The sequence below is a fragment of the Alternaria metachromatica genome (assembly GCF_023757995.1).
Source record: "Alternaria metachromatica strain BMP 0045 chromosome Unknown scaffold_32, whole genome shotgun sequence".
Taxonomy (NCBI): Eukaryota; Fungi; Ascomycota; class Dothideomycetes; order Pleosporales; family Pleosporaceae; genus Alternaria; species Alternaria metachromatica.
Window position 1 is genome coordinate 132022 of NW_026055523.1, and position 17304 is coordinate 149325.

Genomic DNA, 17304 nt, shown 5'->3' on the forward strand with positions numbered 1-17304 from the left:
CGTCTGCAAGCTTTGCGCTAGCTACAACGCAAAGCTAGTGTGGGTGGAGGCGACGTGGAGGTGGTGTAGGCGGGAGACGAGAGAGATGGTGAGAGTATCGGCGTTGGTCTGGTAGGGGTTGGTAGCTTTTTACGCTGGAAGACTCGCTCTCGATGACTGCATGGTGAATTGTGTGTTATACTAGATTCCATGCTTGCCGTCTTGAAGCCAAATTGATTGCATGAGAGACGGAACAAGGTTCCACGACAAAGTCACTAAAAGGCAAGAGCGATAGGAAGTCGATGGTGACAGTAAAGGCTGCAATGCGTAAAAAACACTCAGTAAAAGAAAAGCGAGAACTAGGAAATGGCGAGACTGTAGATGCAGTTCTGAAGTAAATGGAGTATGAGAAGTCTAGGTGATGTTGATTGGAAGTCAAAGAGCGATGACGTTGCTAACCCAACACGAATGGCAGTAGCGTCCCAGCATACAACAACCCCACCCTTCACCCTCAACACCTCAAACATCATCAGCAGCCAACTTCATGATTACGACTAATTTCAATAATTCTTCAGCTATCTGCGTGGTATCCAACGTGATCAAACATGCAATAAGTCGCGCGCCTTACTCCAAAGAGCCTGACCAATCCATTCAATTCCAATTCATCCATATCCTCCGTCCTTGCCGTGTATACCATCTCAATAACCAACTTAACAGCGGACTCATGACTCCAAAACTAGCCACTGACTATGCAAAAGAACCATAAGAAAAGAATCTACCAAACGATACACCGCTGAGCGATCTCAATATCCAATCCATGCTATTAACCTATCCAAACTCTTGTGTTGGTTCCCGGACGGCTGGCTATACAAACGCCGGGGTAAGAAGAACCCTATGCTCGAGGTCGGTCGTGTTCTACTCGCCGTTGACCTCCGGCTCGGGAGCGGTGCCGTTGGCGCGGTCGGCGCCCATGTACCGCTGCATGTATGTGATGTAGTCGAATTTGGGTATGTCGCGGTCTTCTGCCATATCTGGGCCTTTATGCTCGGGCATGGTGGAGAGGAGGTCGTCGATGACTTCGTCGGGGACGAGGGAGTGGCGGAGGTCGAGTTCGGTCACGTATGGCTGGTGGGATGTTAGTAGCTGGTGACACATGGAGAAATGAGGGAAAGAGGTGGGTATAGACTGACCTTGCCGTCGGCGACCTCTTTGAAAGACTCAAAGACTTGCTCCGCGGTATTTTGATCCTCGGTTTCGTCCACCATGAATCGGATAAACTGTTCAAATGTAACATAGTCTTTGCCACCACTAGTTTCGCGGAATCTCTCGTGCATTTCTTCTTCGTCGTATACCAAGCCCAAACTGGCCAATGCGGCAGAGAACTCCAATTCTGCTAACGAATTCGATACATCGCGGTCAAAATGCCTGAATACTGATTCAAACTCTTCAAGCTGTATTGGGGTGAGATTGGTCATGTTACGTGCCACCATCTGGTTTTCCAAGAAGGCAAGCTTCTTCGATACCGAACTGCGGACCAAGCCCAGCTCGTATTCTAGCTCGTCGTATGTGTATGTTGTGAAGTCGTTCTCCTCGATGTTCGCTTCGGCGCATTGCTCGTCGATGGACGCTATGAGGTTCAGGTATTCGTCCAGGGGTGCAAGCGACTTGCTGATCTCCTTTGTGTGCTCTAGCTGGTCCTCAACATCGCCTTCCAACGCTGATATCGATGTAGAGAGTGTGTTGAGGGCCAGGGCGAAGTCGTTTGCTTTGTCGGCGAAGGATTTCCGCAGAGCGTTCTTGATGTCTCTGATTGTCTCGTTGATGACCTGGGAGCGTTGTCTCTCGGCCTTCATCAATCCCGTCCAGGCGCTGTCCAGTGCTTCGAGGCTGAGCTCCGCGGGCGGATCGTACGGTCGCAACCGGTATGTGGCCAACTTCGTCCTTATATTCCCTAGTAGTCCCACCAGGTCTGACTTCTCGGCTACCCATGTTCGCTTGCTCTTGCGCTTCCAGGCGGTGAACTCGGTCGACTGGTTCCTAGCGTCTGCGTATGTCCCGTCGAACTTGGCCTCCTCCCATTGTGTGCGCTGCTTGGCGATCTGGTCCAGCAGCTCGCGCATGCGTCGCTCGAAGTCGTTTTGCATCTGCCAGGCTCCCTGCATATTCGCGACGAACTTCTCGACTCGCCGCCCAGCATTCTCTACGCGCTCCATCTGCGAGAAGGCGTGGAACCAGTAGGCAATGTATGTCATGAGTGAACGCTCATCGGGCTTCGCGACGTCGCACACGTCCTCCACATCGAGCAGATCGGGAATGCCAATCTCTTTGGAGGCGATGTCGAATGCAAGCTGCATGTTGCCGCGGTGGTCGCTCTTGTCTAGGCTGTCGTAATCGATGAGATCGGGACGGTGGATGTCGAGCAGGGCGCAGCTGTCTGTTGTTAGCCCAGTCTCCCACCAAAGAGTGCTCCACCTACAATGCCAGTCCGTCGTTCCAGCTCGTGGAGAAGTCACGGACTTCGACCTCATCGTAGCAGGCCGTCTTCCGCTGACACCACAGCAGCAGACCCTCCTTGGCACTGAGACCCTCTTCGTTGATGTCGCTGATGGTGAAGCGCAGAATGAGGGTCCATATCAGGCCCAGGATGATCTTGCTGTTGCCGTCGACGACATCTTCGGCACCGGTATTGGTAAGCTGGATCCTCCGACTCCGGATGAAGTCGAGCGACTTGTTGACGTTCTCAAACTTCTGCACGCGCAGCTTGGGTCGGGAGGCATAGCGGCCGAGGGATTCGTTGCTGAGGATCTCGAGGAGGTGTATGAGTATGATCTAGGGGGCGTTAGGACGTGATGCGGGGAGAGGCCATATTGGGGGCCAAGCGGGGCACGTACACCGTCCGAGAGGTCGATGATGAGGTCCTTGATCTCGACTTCGCGGATCTTGAGCTTGCTGTTCAGCCTGCAGCGGTGTGAGTAGTGGCGTCGGGGCCGGGGCAGCGGCGGGGGTTGCAGCGTACCACTTGGTGAATGTCTTCTGCTGGACCTTGACCCATTGCTGTTCAAGCGGCGCCATGATCAGTGTGCATCAGGCCTCTCACTCGGACTGGGCGCATGCAGGTAGGAATATATTTGGGTGGATACGGGATGCTAGCTGGCGACTACTCGGGCGTGTTTTCCAGAGTCCTGGCCCAAAACAATGAATGGCTGACTGCGGGCGCGGCTTCGGCTGTCGCTGCACCCCTGTCCCAGTAGCGGGGCCCCTGGATCCACACAGCCTTGGGCGCCCGAGTCGCCTCTGGTTGGCTGGCTGCGACGACACGCGATATCTGGTCTACAGTCTCTTCGTCCAATGCTTGCTGAGACAGAGAGACAATGCCCAAGATACCCTTGGAGTAGCGCGTGTATCTAGCCATCTATCTACTCGCATTCACTTGCCTCGTGGCTGCACCGCGCCGGGTATAGCAGGCGCCACACACGCCATATTGGTCCTCCATCGCTCTTGCCTGCATCATGGCTGTAGACGCGTCTCAAGATGCCGCGTCGCTGCCATATCATGAGCCGGGCATCGTTGTCATTCTCGTGCTCACGTCTTTCCTCCTCCTCCTTAACGTCGTCAATGCTGCTCTCGACAGGGTGCTGTACTGCGGTCTGCTGGGCCAGGTTTTGGTTGGCATTGCATGGGGCACGCCAGGTGCGAAGTGGCTATCCGAGAGCTTAGAAGAGACGGTCGTGCAACTAGGCTATCTGGGATTGATACTGCTTGTCTATGAAGGTCTGCATGCGCTGCATCGCCCAACCCAACCCATATCTGTGGCATTGACTAACGCTCGCCAGGCGGGCTTTCTACCTCGTTCCAATCACTGAAGGCAAATCTGCTTCTATCTTCTGGCGTCGCACTCACGGGAATTCTACTTCCTATCGGGCTCTCGTACACTCTGCAAGGCTTACTGGATGCTAGCCCAGTACAAGCTTTCGCCGCTGGCGCTGCTCTATGCTCCACCAGCCTGGGCACAACCTTCACGGTTCTCGGGTCGAGTGGCTTGGCTACCACCCGCCTAGGCGTTGTTCTCACAAGCGCCGCTATGATGGACGACGTCGTGGGACTAGTCATGGTGCAAGTCATCTCCAACTTAGGTGGCGACCACTTCAGCTGGGTAACAGTCGTTCGCCCAGTCTTCGTTTCGATTGCTTTTGCGATTATCGCACCTCTTGTCTGTCTCTTCGTCGCGAAGCCTTCGACCGCATGGCTGAACGCGTACCGCGAAGCTCACCCGGGCGCACATCTGAGTGCCTTGCTACAGCGAACACAAACAGCCTTCGTGATCCACACGCTGGTTCTCATTGCTCTTGTCGCGGGAGCTACATATGCGGGCACATCAAATCTGTTCGCTGCGTATATCGCGGGAGCTAGCATTAGTTGGTGGGACTCTGACGTGCCCCATCCTACAAGCTTTCCAGCTACAAATGCAGTAGATGAGAAAAGACAGGCAACTGTCGGTCCAATGCTTGAGAGCTCAGAAGGCTCGTCTCCCGATGCGTCAAAGACCACAGCAGACCAAAATCAAGGAGCAATTCCGTCTCGACCCACCGACATGGAGAGTGAAGAGCATGTGGTTGCGACCGGTGGTGCAGCCATCTACGAGCAGTACTACCATCCCGCAGTGTCGAAGATCCTACAACCGTTCTTCTTCGCATCCATCGGATTCTCGATACCCATCACACGTATGTTCAGGGGCGCGATAGTCTGGCGAGGCATCGTCTACGCTGTTCTCATGACCTTCGCAAAGCTTGTGTGTGGTTTCTGGCTCGTTCGGTTTTCTATATCCCCAGGCAAAAAAGCGCCCAGCAGAATTCTGTCCAAGGTGCGCCTGCCTTCGGTGCCTCACCTGTGGGGAAAGAGCGGCGGCGCACCTCCCGCGCAAGAAGGAATCACTACAACGCAGGCAAGAGCTACCCCATCGCGAAGCCGCCCGACAACTTCACCAAGTAGTACCGAAAGCGAGGCCCGATCTTCGCCCAATCCACCAAAGCCCTTTTCGCTGCACCCGCCACTGATCCTCGCCTTTGCAATGTGCGCTCGTGGAGAGATTGGCTTCCTAATTTCCGGTGTCGCCGAGTCCCAGGGCGTCTTTGGAGAGACTTCAGGCGAGCCAACCGATATATTTCTTGTCGTGACTTGGGCCATCGTTCTGTGCACTATCCTGGGTCCTCTGGCTGTTGGACTATCCGTTCGCAGGGTAAAAGCACTCCAAGCGCGCAAGAACAAGGAACACGAGGGCGCGGGCAGGGACGTTTTGGGCGTTTGGGGTGTAGAATAGAGTAATTTCCGGAGTAAACCAAAGCTATCGAAATGCGGTCGCAACATGCCCGGGCAGGTTCAGTGCGCTCGACTTTTGCTGCAAACTGTTCACTTTGTGCACATGTGCCCCTGTTGTCATGACGTGCATCGCCGGGTGTCGCGACAGGGATAGCGGCTGTAATGGTGGGGTCGGAGGCGGGCATCATCCAACAGACGGTTGAAACATGCTGATTTGTACTCGGTGTATCGAGCGCCGTGGGACGTGAAACAATAGGACATGATATATAGTGGTTGCCGTCGCGATACCTTCCCATATATACATGGCGACCATGTGCGCAGCTGCAATGGATGCATAGTGCGAACTGTAAAAATGTAGACGAACATCAATGACATTTGACACAACGTGAAATCCCGTAGTTTGGTAGAGAACCCTTCTTTTGCACAAGCAGGCAAGCAGCCACCGACGTCGCGAGCGGCACGGTTTCTAAATATGCACCGGTGGAGGCTGTGGAAGGTTTTGGCGGCCAGCCAGAAGGGTTTCAGACGTCAATTTGCCTTCTTCTGAAACGCTGAACGAGATGGTGTACTTGCAACCGCCGGGCGATCAAGCCGGACCCTCTGCCGTTGTCGCGCCTGTCTGCTGATGAAACGTCTGTAGTAGACTCATGCCGCTGGTAGTCCTCCGCTGCTCGAGTGGCAACAGCCAATGAGTGCACATCGCGTTCCTTTCAGGCTCGACGTCCGAAGAGGAGTCGAGCGCACGTGAGAGAAAGTTCCGTGCCGGATGCTAGCGCGCCAGTGCCCAAAGCCAATGGTGCCAGGAGAAAGGGTTCCACTCCAGGCCCTACCACGACTGCGTGCACCAGACACGACTGCGCTCTCGCCCGCAGCCTGCCAGCTTCTCCTATTTACCCTGCGTGTGCAGTTCTCGAATGTGGCATCCTCGCTGAAGACGACTCGGCGCGACGCTTTGCGATTTGGATTGGCAGCAGCGCCCGCTCGCTTTCAGGATCAGGACTGGTATCCCGCTCTGCTGCAGCCCGACCCTCGCATTGCTGCTTACTCGACGCGACCCCCATCTCCGGACGCTGCGTCCTCGACACCACCCCAGCGCCCTCTGTCTCAGTGAGAGTTGACCCAAACCTCGCTCAACATCGCCCCGCCACTTACTTGCTCACCCCATTGAGCACGGGTCCCCCGCTATTCACCACACTCACCCTCGACTGCCTGGCCGCACCAGAGGCAGTGAACGACTCACGAAGCTATTGTAGCTATTGTATAATTCGACTGTTGTTGCTACAACGATAGTCTGCCCATGTGAGTCCCCTGGCGCTCCTTCCTCAGCTGTCGTCTGGCTGCCCCAAACACCGCCTTTCAACCCCAAACGGCAGCAGCGTCACCTGCCCCGTTTCAATCAGACTGCCACTCGCGAGACCGGCCGCTGACCACATTGCTCCAGCATGTATCCCAATGGACATTTCGAGAACACCCGTGCAGCACCAAAACCACCCATCCAAGCACCGCAATCATCCACCAGGACCAACAACCACCTTGCCACTTTCCCCGACACCAACCCCAACAAGCCGGGCAACATGGCCGGTCTGAGTATGCGGTCGCCTGCTCTCAACAACGGCTCGCAAATGTCGCTTGTACGCACACAGTCCGAGAGAAGCGTCTCGACAACGGCCACAGTCAAAGAGGGCATGGTCAAGGTCAAGGATGCATCCTGGGTCAAAGCTTTGATCTGGACCGAGCGGTGGCTGGTACTGCGCGAATTCGAGCTGAACTTCTTCAAGAGCCCTAATGCCTCCAAAGCATCAACCACGATTCAACTGCGAGACATCCTCGGCGTGGAGCGATCAGACACGCAGCCTTTGTCCTTTGAAATTACCAAGGCTGCCAACACCAGCAAGGGCTCGTCCCCGCCCCGCGATGGCCCTACAAAGATCATTACATGCAAGGTCGAGACTGACGATGACGTCTACTCATGGATCGACAGCATCTACCAGCGCTGTCCCAGCATGGGCGGTGTCAGCAACCCCACCAACTTCACCCACAGAGTGCACGTAGGCTTCGACCCTAACAGCGGAGCGTTCGTCGGTCTGCCGGTAGAATGGGAGAAGCTTCTCACCGCATCCGCTCTGACTAAAGACGACTATGCAAAGAACCCCAAGGCTGTTCTGGAAGTTTTGGAGTTCTACACCGAAAAGCTTGTCAAGCGCTCCGAGGACCCTCAGCAATACCCGAGTCTCACTCCGACCCCGCCAACAAATGCTGGAATGGAGAAGCAGCTTGGATACGGTGGCAGCGGCAATTCTGTTGCGCCTCCGCGCCCTGCACCGCCTGGCAATTATCAGCGAAAAGACAGCTACAGTCAAGGCTATGGCGGTCAGCAAAACTCGGCTTCGCAGCAACAAAACCGCTACGAACAAAACCGCTACGAACAGGATCGCTACGAACAGGATCGCTACGAACAAGATCGCTACGAACAGGATAGGAGGAGGCAAGAGGACCAGGTCAGGGCACAGCGCGAACGCGAACTCCAGAAGCAGAGGGAGGCGTACGAGCGCGAGCAACGCGAGGTGGATGAAGACTACAATAGGCAACTTGCGAAAATACCGAGGGTCCCTATGGCACAACAAGATATTGGCGGAGGCAGCTTCGATTCGCGAGATCAGAGCCCGTCAGGCCAGAAGTACAACCCCAGCCGCCCTGCGCCATCGACTCCTGGTGCAAGAGGCCCACAGCAGCAGCCCCCGCGGCAGCCAGTCGCACAGCGTCAAGCACCTCCAGCACCTCAACAACAGAATGGTGGCTACAGCACATCTCCTTCCAAAGCGCAGTCAACTCAGCAGCGACCGCCCATGGCCTCGAAGAATTCGAGTGGCCAGGTTCCCAGGGTTGCTAATGGTCAAAACCAACAGCAAAAGCAATACCAACCAGGTGCTGCACCCAAGCCGTTGAACGTTGCTAAGCCTCAGAATGCTCCTGTCAGTGATGCAGTGAAGAAGGCCGAGCAGGCCCTTACTGCTAAGCCCAAGGAGGAGCCAGCACGGAAGGATGTGCGCATGTCCAGCATGTCCGAAGGCGAGGTCATGGCGAAGCTCCGGGAGGTCGTATCCAAAGAACGGCCACTGGACTCGTACAACAAGCAAAAGAAGATTGGTCAAGGTGCTAGTGGTTCCGTGTATGTCGCTCGCATCCGTGAAGGTGCCACTTCGCCCATGGCCCGAAGGGTTATGCAAGAAAATGGCCCACGTGCACAGGTCGCTATCAAGCAAATGGATCTCCGCAACCAGCCACGCAAAGAACTTATCGTAAACGAGATTATTGTCATGAAGGACAGCAAACACCCCAACATCGTCAACTTCTTGGACGCGTTCTTGCAAGAGGAGCAGTCCGAGCTTTGGGTCGTCATGGAGTTCATGGAGGGAGGTGCTTTGACCGACATCATTGACAACAACCCTTCCATTAGCGAAGACCAGATCGCGACGATTTGCTTCGAGGTAAGCTACGTAGCATGGACTTTCGGGAATCTACACTGACAATCATTAGACCTGCAAGGGACTTGAGTACCTTCATAACTTGAACATCATCCACCGAGACATCAAGAGTGACAATGTCTTGCTCGATGGCCGTGGCAATGTCAAGATCAGTATGTATCCGCCACGTATCCTCTGTCGTCAGCTTGCTAACCTTTGATAGCCGACTTTGGTTTCAGTGCGAAACTTACTGAGCAGCGCAGCAAGCGTGCAACTATGGTCGGAACTCCATACTGGATGGCCCCTGAAGTCGTCAAGCAAAAAGAGTATGGCAACAAGGTCGATATCTGGTCTTTGGGTATCATGGCCATTGAGATGATCGAGTCTGAACCACCGTACCTGAATGAGGAACCGCTCAAGGCTTTGTATCTCATTGCCACCAATGGCACTCCTCGTCTCAAGAAGCCAGACAAGCTCTCCAAGGAGCTCAAGGCCTTCTTGTCGGTCTGCCTTTGTGTCGACGTAAAGTCCCGGGCAAGCGCCGGAGAGCTGATCAGCCACGACTTCCTCAAGAGCGGATGCAGCCTGGCGAGCCTATCTCAGTTGCTCAACTTCAGGAAGAACGGCGGCCACTAAACCCCTACTGAGCACATCACTACAGCATGAAGAGTTCTTCCGGTTAGAGCCACAAGAGTAATGGCGAGCTGTTTCATGCTTCTGGACTTCGATACCCTTTCCATGTACATTTTCCCAGCTATACCCAAACTTCTCGTCTTCCGTCCTTACCGAACGATCAACGACATATCACGAAACCTAGGAAGACGTCATGCGATTGGGCAATATCAGTTTGGTCATCTGTACCCTCTTTGATCGCTACGGAATTTGCCTTTATACATCCCATGTAACTACTCCATCCGCTATTCGCCTTCTCGTCCGTCCTCTCAAAGCGCCAGATCAGGCACCCTACAAGCGGTAGATTTGAATCCAAAGTCTACAAATGGTGCCTAAAGACCATCGTGCCTGCAGGAGTAGTCCATTGCTTTCTCCAGTGCTAATCTTTCTTTTCGGGCCCGATATGCGTGCGCGCCAGGCAACTTGTCATGTTTGTTCTTTTCAATGTTCCACAGCGTAGCGATATCACAAGGTCTGGCAATCTTAAGCATCTAGGCGCAACAATTAGGGCTCTTCGTAATCAAAACTTTTGGGAGTACATGTGGATACTGATAGATCAAATGGCAATGTCATAAAAGTCTATTGCGAGCCCCTTGGTCTTTGTGCTGTACTTGATTGGTGCCACCTATGAATTGACTTTGGCAGACCGCTATGACAACTGCATTGAACCGGAGCCCTCGATCTTCTGCCGCTTCGCGTCTACCTCCTTTGACCACTCAGCAAAAACGACGCTATGTCCTGGTGTCGCCAGATCGCGATAGACGGCGAGATAAGGTGCAACAATGTAGAGGTTGACATATTCTTGACGGTTCTCTTCCCTCATCCAGGCATCGTGAACCATAGCACCATAAGTACCCAAAGCCATCAACACCAGGTTCAGAAGATGATCTTCGGAAGCAGGAGGCGTGCAATACTTTGCTGTGAATATGCCAGTGCTGACAAGCATGTGCTTGAACTGAGCCAGCGTAGGCTGACCCGCCAAGGCCTTGACTAATGCATTGTGAGCGAATTCCTGGAGATGTTTGATATTCCAGTCGTATGCTAGCTTGAAGATATCGAGGTGAACGTGAGCGAGGCACACATCGGAGGGAATAGCTTCAACGGAAGCGTTGGATGTAGGGTCCAAGTACATGAGCTTGTGGCGGTCGAGAGGGGTGATAATGCGGTAGGCCTTGTGGACGAAAGAAGTCCACCATGGCGTCGATAGCGTACGCAGGCCAGTCTTCCATAACATAGATCTGCTTCTATTTACACACATTAGAATTGTTCAACCTAAAGTCGGGAATGGAGCCCTAAAACAGATGAGCTCGAGCACTTACGTGCTTCTTAATTAGGGCCCGCATAACGGATGAGTAGGTGGCGGCGACCTGCGCATAGCACTTCTGTAGGCTTCTGCCAGGACTAGCGATAGGAAAGGTCTGTGGTAAAGACTTAACCAAGTCAGCCAGGCAACTAGGCAAGTTAATTTGTGATCGTTGGCTAGAACCTTGTGGAATCCGCCACGAATGAACGTCTTGATCTTCTGCGCCTCTGAACTGATAATGTCCTCGATATCGACGTCTTTGCCCTTGCGCTTGGTTCCGCGGGCTTCTGTGGGCAATGAAGTCGCCATTGTTAGTATCGGCAGTGCGCGCAGTTCCTTCGCAGGGTCAGTGAAGAGCGAAGGCAAAAGCGAGAAAGTCAAAATTGTCAAGGCAGGCGCCAAGATATTGTATAAACATTGTGGGGTCCGGTGTGTAGGTGCGGGAGTGCGTGAGAGCAAACGCTCGGGTGCGCCCATCGTAAAGCGTTGCCAGGTGAACATGGGCAGCAAAGCCGTGTATGTAGTGGATGGCAATACATGTATGTTGAAATTTGAAAGACTCCATCGTCAGTTTGCAGGCTTTGACAATGTTCCACCGGAAGGATGGCTTAGTCGTACGCAACACATCGAGCTCCATGTATTTTTGCTTCTCAACTTTCGCGCCTGTTCGATTCCGTGTACTAATGCTCTTTTTTGAACTTGTGTTTCTTCACATTGGCGCTTGAGAGATCAGTTTTGGGCCTACCTAGTGACACGCAGCGCCAACTTGTAGACACTAGACATCATCGTGGAGGCAGATCAGATGACAGTTCTTTCCGGATACTGTTAATCTCACACAAGCGCTTATCAGACCAGCGCAGGCCCCAGGAAGCACCCCAAACGCTCAGGTCTACGTTCGATATCTACAAACTCTTAGCCTCGCTGTTTTGTGTGACTCATCAACACATACACTACGAAGCTGCGTATATCAAGACCGTCACCAATGTCGCAACTTAGCCGACTACTCGTCACGTGCTACGGACACCACATTGCAGTCCATCAATGTCTTCGCCTTGCATCCCCTGGTAGCGAAATCAAACTGCTCTTGCATGCTATAAGAGACTTTAGAAGTGTAACAACCATTAATACATGTCCAGGACAGCTCTCTTTGTCTGCACCAGCAAGACGAGGCAAGCTGAATTGCATTTCGAGACTACGACTGCGCTTTCACGACGTCTATCTTGTGGCTATGATTGTATTGCTGCATTTGCGCAGCTGATGCCGGTGATGTTGGTTTGGTCAGGACTTGTGATGCGGTATACTGGCCTGGGATACGCTGACAAGATGTCACGACTAGAGAGATGACGTGGATGATAGAAGCAATGTCTTTACCAAGCACGAACCGAGAAAGAAGTGAGATGCCCGCCTTTTGATCTAGTGTTTCTGCTCGATGGCATTGCGGTGTCGTCACAGTAAAGGAGAGTCGCAGACTCATGACTCGAAGATGTCTGAAGGCTGTATAAACAATCCGGAAAATGAAACTCCAAGGAGTACGAAAGGGAAGAGATTGATTCCAAAGACATTGTTTGAATTGAGATCTAGACGTGGTAGAGCAACTCGACGGCGAATGAGGGGTAACGCTATGCTCGCTGAGATGGTGAGATGTACCGAAATGACAGGGAGATGACGACTCGCTAAGATGCATCGGATTATGATATATGACGTAGGAAACCAGAGTAAGAACAGGCCATGACAGCATTTGCTGGGACGAAAGGAAATGCGCAAAGTTTGCGACGTACGATGGGCCGAGCACGACAAACTCGGAAGCTGCTCAACCCAAGCACAAGAGATGCGGGCTCAATGCGATGGTGCTAGACTTGGGACTAAGCATTTCGTCCCACCAGCCGTCGTCGCGCTGGCATGACGTGTCCTGGTTTGCAAGCCAGGTGCGCATACCACTGATACGCCTGAGCACGGGTGGGAGTGTGTTCTTGTCGCCTTCTCGTATTGGTACGACGCGCTGGTATAGGCGGTCGCGCTTGTCTGAGTTTGCAGTGACTGCAGCGATAAAGAAGGGCCAAACGGGATAGATGGCGGTATATAGTGGGCCTTTGACTGGTAAGGAGAGGATCAAGGTGTGGAGTGCGTCGGAGAGCTCGAGGATGGAGGAGTGGAATCTTGTGAACCTGGAGACATGTTAAAATGCGAAAGCTTTAGACTATATAAGATGCTTACCCGTAGACGCGACAGCGCAGGTAGATGAGCGCGGCGAGGCGAAAGGCTTCTGCTGTGGCGAATAGGATCTCTTTTTCCGGCCCATCTGGCTCTGAACTCCACTGCTTTAGATCTTGAAGTTGTTTCTCTTGTGCTTGGGCGTACATGAGTTTGTTTAGTCTGTATGGGCCCGTCGGAAGTGATGTTATGGATGAAATGAGGAAGAGCAACTGAGGTGAGACTCCCAAAGTAGTTGAAGTCCTGGAAGATTCGCTTGGCGATATACTATCCAACCAGTTCGTGGTCTCGAATGCATGCTGCCGAGTGTTGCTTAACTGGTGAGAAGTTCGTGCGGTACGTGCCAAGATGAGCTGAGCGTGCAAGAACATGACGGTGTCAGAGTTGTGGGTGATTGCTTCCGGGGGAATCGCATCGAGCACGTTAGCGTGACATGACCAGCACATTAGGGAGTCGTCCTGATTGATCAGGCCGTGGTGCATCAGTAGCATGCTAGTAGCCAGGGCACCGTTATAGTGATGACCATCGCTGATCTGTGATGCTAGAGCTTGAAGCGCTTGCGTCGAGTAATACAGTTCCGCTTGGTGATAGGTATCCTTGTCTTTCGGCATCTGTTCGCAGAGGTATGATGCTGAGAGACTGAGGATAGCGTAGCGTGTGCTTAAGCAAGTATCCGCAACCTGTAATAACGACGTGTACACATTCGTCTGCGATGCAACGGTGCGACCCGGGCAGATGCCCCTGACATAGAAGTCGATGAGGAAGTTTTCCATATCTGCGGCAGCGGGGACCATGGTAGGTGGAAGATACTTGATGAGACTTGCGGGGCCCGTCTCCTGTGAAGATATGCTATCACGAGAACGGACAGATCGCGTCGGACTACGTGAGCATATCTGTAAAGCTTCTACAGTTAGCATTGGTGAATCGACTGCTCAGATTAGCAAGCTACGTTTGATACTCTCACGGTGAAACGCATACCTTTAGCGCCGATAAGATCCGACAACTCGGACAGAAAGTCTTGACAAGCGTCCGCCTTTGATCTCTGAATGTATCGAATGCGCTGAATCACCAGCGCTACTGCGTTCGCGTTTTTCACCAAAGTAACGTATGGCTGTCGTTGCTGAAGTGCTGCTTTGAACTTTTCGAACTGGTTGCTATTGAGCTCGCCCAACCGCCAATATAACTGACCCAGGACTTCGAGAAGCACAACGCCGGGGCCTTCACTAATCATCCACTGTCGGATGACAAGCAAATTCCGCCTGCTGTTCCTTTGGTTTCCCTCGGTTGGTAGATCGACTACCCGCCCAAGGAGTCGGTCGATATGTGTGCAGTCTAGACTTCCGAAGTCCGCGGTTATTGAAAGATGTTGGAGAGCGTCGTTCGCGGCCTCGAGAGCTTTGGCGAGCCGTCTGTCTGCGTCCATAGTGATGCGCTGCACGGTCGATCGCGTCGGTAACAGTACGTAGTATGTGTTAAATGTGTGTGTGCCGTGATTACGGAAAGATAATTACAACCGTACCAGACGGGTGTTGCGGGCTGGGCTCCACCGAGGATTGTTATATCGCGTTTGGCCCAGAGAGAAAATACGTACTGAACAATGGGCCTGCACTGAAGTAAATGGACAAGGGGAGGTGAAGCATAAACAAGAGACAGAAGCGCCAGAGGCACGGTACCTTGTCCAGCATCACGTCTGAAACTCTGCAAGCATACGGTGCACGCAGGTGAGGCTCCGCCTTGCTCGCCATGATGAAAATGCACATCAAGAGGCTGACTTCATGCAGGCTGGGCTGCAGATGAGGCCGTGTAAGTCCCCGATTTAGGTCACCACAACGTTAGCTAGCGCGGATTTGGCGAGATGGAACGGATGTGGTCATGAAACAACATGTCGACTTCCAGTTTCCCAAACGCTGACAGGAGACGGCGCGCCACCACCTGGGCGTAGTACCCGTAAGGCTGGAAGGATGGGGCTATTCAGCGCAGACGTGCGGCACAGCGCTTGGAGACGCATGGTGCACATGGCACGGCGCACGTCGACAAGGAATTGTTCGCGATAGCGAGAAGAATGTTTATGGACTTGAGTCGTCTCTCGCCGGGAACGGCTACGGTTGGCGAGTCTCGGTCATTGTTGTTGGCGACGTACAGGAAGGGCGAGCTTGAAAGAAAGGGTGAAAGCCGGCGAGCCAGCCGAAAGAGGAAAGGTGCATACTCTAGCGAGGACGGTGAGGATCACTCAGCCACATCCCCAGCTTGAGTTTCCCTTCAATCGGGATTTCACCCAAAGACCATGCCATCGGCGCGCCGCTTCTGCAACGTCGGTGCACACTGCTCTCCGCACCACCGACATCCTCCTCAGGGCCCGAGCGAGGCAATCGCTCTCCGACTCAAAGTACATGCGCAGAGCCTCGGATGCCGAAGAACGGCCTGTCGGGGGCATCCGCTCCTCGTGGGTCTGAGCGGCAAGCATCGACCTCTCGTTCTTACGCAGCTGGCTTGATACCAACCCGGCTGTCCGCTTCCTTTACAACGATCGCGAACTTGTCGATCATTATGAGGCAGGTGTGATCCGCTTAAGGTTCATGGATACCTCTGCTAGCTCTCAAGACGACGACCGACATCGAAGTCCTTTCACCAGGTTGACCGCTAGATGCACTTGTCACAGGGTCAAGACAACACAGCCACGATTTAGTTACAGGCATTTACAGCTGCGGCCCCAGGGATCTCAAGGTCCAGGCAACTCTTATACATCTAATAGGTATATCTGCGCAGGGGCCGAGTCAACCGTGAAACGCTAAACCGAAACTGTATAAGGAAAAGTGACTTCGATGAACAGTGCATTTGTTGAGAAAAGCATGGAATTTGACGGAAACTGATGATACGCAAAGTCCTACTACAGCGCCACAAGGGCTGCCACAGGACGTGACTGTCATTCCGTCTTCAGCTTCTCGACGCAAAGCCACATCCCCATAGTCTACTAGGTATTTGGTCCGCTTCAAGCGACAATTTCGGGTTGTTCGACACGCTGGTACGCCGTGTTGTTCCACTCTTGTTCAGCAAGATGGTCTGTGCTGGCATTATCATGAGTAAGCTTTCCCATCGACCTAAAGCCCTTACCAGCAGGTGTCCAGAGGTCTGAAAACACTCGATCGGCACGAAACACTGTCAATGCTGCAACTGCAAGGACTATCATTGGCCCTTCTAAGACCATGAATGTGGCTTCGTGGTCAGCCAGATCTCCGCCGAAACCGGTTCAGAGCTCAGCGACACGGTATATGCAGCGCACACATATGAGCACAGTTGCAACAAGAAGGCTCCACTGGAAACAGATGATGTTCTTTGTCCAACGAAGCTGGATGTACAATGGTGGCTGGGTGCATGGCAAGCTGCTTGAGATCTTCGCATGCCGCAGACGGAGAGGGGATTCGCCCCCAAAGAGTCAGGAAAAGAGTCAGGGTGATGATTTGGGACATCAGACCAGCAATTATGATATTGACTCCCGGACTTGAGCTGTCTTTGTCTCCTGCAGTTGCGGCCATGCCACCACCGATAACCTGTGGGACAAGAGCGAGCAGATCGGAGCCGATGAAGACGTACGCGTAAGCCTTGTGTTATAACCTCGAATAATTGGCTCTGATGACTACGATGATGCGTCCGAACGAGAGATGAATACCGGTGGTCAGGAGAGCAAGTGACATGGTAGGCGCAATGTAGTTACTGACTCCTGCTAGACATGGGCGTTGTACACAGACGGGGTAACTTACACAAGGAAGAAGATTATGCTGAAAGGGTCCAGGTCGAGCATTATACGGCTAAGATATCCCACTGCCTCTCCGAGGACGTCAGCGCACGTGGTACCCGTGAACGACCAGGTCTTGTTCCGGACGCCATACCACAGCTGTCCACCGAACAGTGCCAAGCATGTAGATTACGTTTCCCCCCATGTCGGTCGATATTCGATGACTTGCCAGGACTCTGGACATTTGCCAACTGAAGACATGTCTTCAAGGTTGTGCTCGAACACAACTAAGCCCTCAGCGACACCGTGATCTCACTCCATCCGTTCGGTGCACCGTATTAGCTTCCGCCAATCTCGCAAGTGGTTTGCGCATCACTGCTGTGAGCTTTGGCGTGTGCCTGCGGCTGATACATAGCCACCGTAGTTCAAGCGAACAGAACTGGCGCAGGCGCAGCGGGAGGCTGCCGTTTACAAGCCTTCGAACATGCGGAAATAACATGATTGGTCAAACGTCAGGAAATTTCCATCGGCTTGACTGGTTGAACTGAATTATCAGAATAGCAACGAAACAAAAGGGTGCAGGCTGAAGCGAAGAGATCTACAACGGCGAACGCCATTGTTGGGGG

General features: G+C 53.2%; 5 protein-coding genes across 5 annotated transcripts; 2 read left to right on the forward strand and 3 right to left on the reverse strand.

The window, feature by feature from the left end:
• Positions 1–894: 894 nt before the first annotated feature.
• J4E83_009363 (uncharacterized protein) lies at positions 895–3051 on the reverse strand (the record flags this gene model as incomplete). Its single annotated transcript, XM_049336252.1, has 5 exons — positions 895–1104; positions 1170–2409; positions 2456–2808; positions 2871–2937; positions 2996–3051. 5 exons carry the CDS (start codon positions 3049–3051, stop codon positions 895–897), a joined length of 1926 nt encoding a protein of 641 aa, XP_049184576.1.
• Positions 3052–3488: 437 nt separating this feature from the next.
• Positions 3489–5296, forward strand: J4E83_009364 (uncharacterized protein; the record flags this gene model as incomplete). The annotated part of the gene is made up of 2 exons (XM_049336253.1): positions 3489–3750; positions 3813–5296. The coding sequence occupies 2 exons, from the start codon at positions 3489–3491 to the stop codon at positions 5294–5296; spliced, it is 1746 nt and encodes a 581-aa protein (XP_049184577.1).
• Positions 5297–6737: 1441 nt separating this feature from the next.
• On the forward strand, positions 6738–9395 carry J4E83_009365 (uncharacterized protein; the record flags this gene model as incomplete). Its single annotated transcript, XM_049336254.1, has 3 exons — positions 6738–8783; positions 8833–8932; positions 8983–9395. 3 exons carry the CDS (start codon positions 6738–6740, stop codon positions 9393–9395), a joined length of 2559 nt encoding a protein of 852 aa, XP_049184578.1.
• A 685-nt stretch (positions 9396–10080) lies between these two features.
• J4E83_009366 (uncharacterized protein) lies at positions 10081–11043 on the reverse strand (the record flags this gene model as incomplete). The annotated part of the gene is made up of 2 exons (XM_049336255.1): positions 10081–10653; positions 10918–11043. 2 exons carry the CDS (start codon positions 11041–11043, stop codon positions 10081–10083), a joined length of 699 nt encoding a protein of 232 aa, XP_049184579.1.
• A 1501-nt stretch (positions 11044–12544) lies between these two features.
• J4E83_009367 (uncharacterized protein) lies at positions 12545–14368 on the reverse strand (the record flags this gene model as incomplete). Its single annotated transcript, XM_049336256.1, has 3 exons — positions 12545–12899; positions 12949–13873; positions 13924–14368. The coding sequence occupies 3 exons, from the start codon at positions 14366–14368 to the stop codon at positions 12545–12547; spliced, it is 1725 nt and encodes a 574-aa protein (XP_049184580.1).
• Between the last annotated feature and the right edge of the window lie 2936 nt (positions 14369–17304).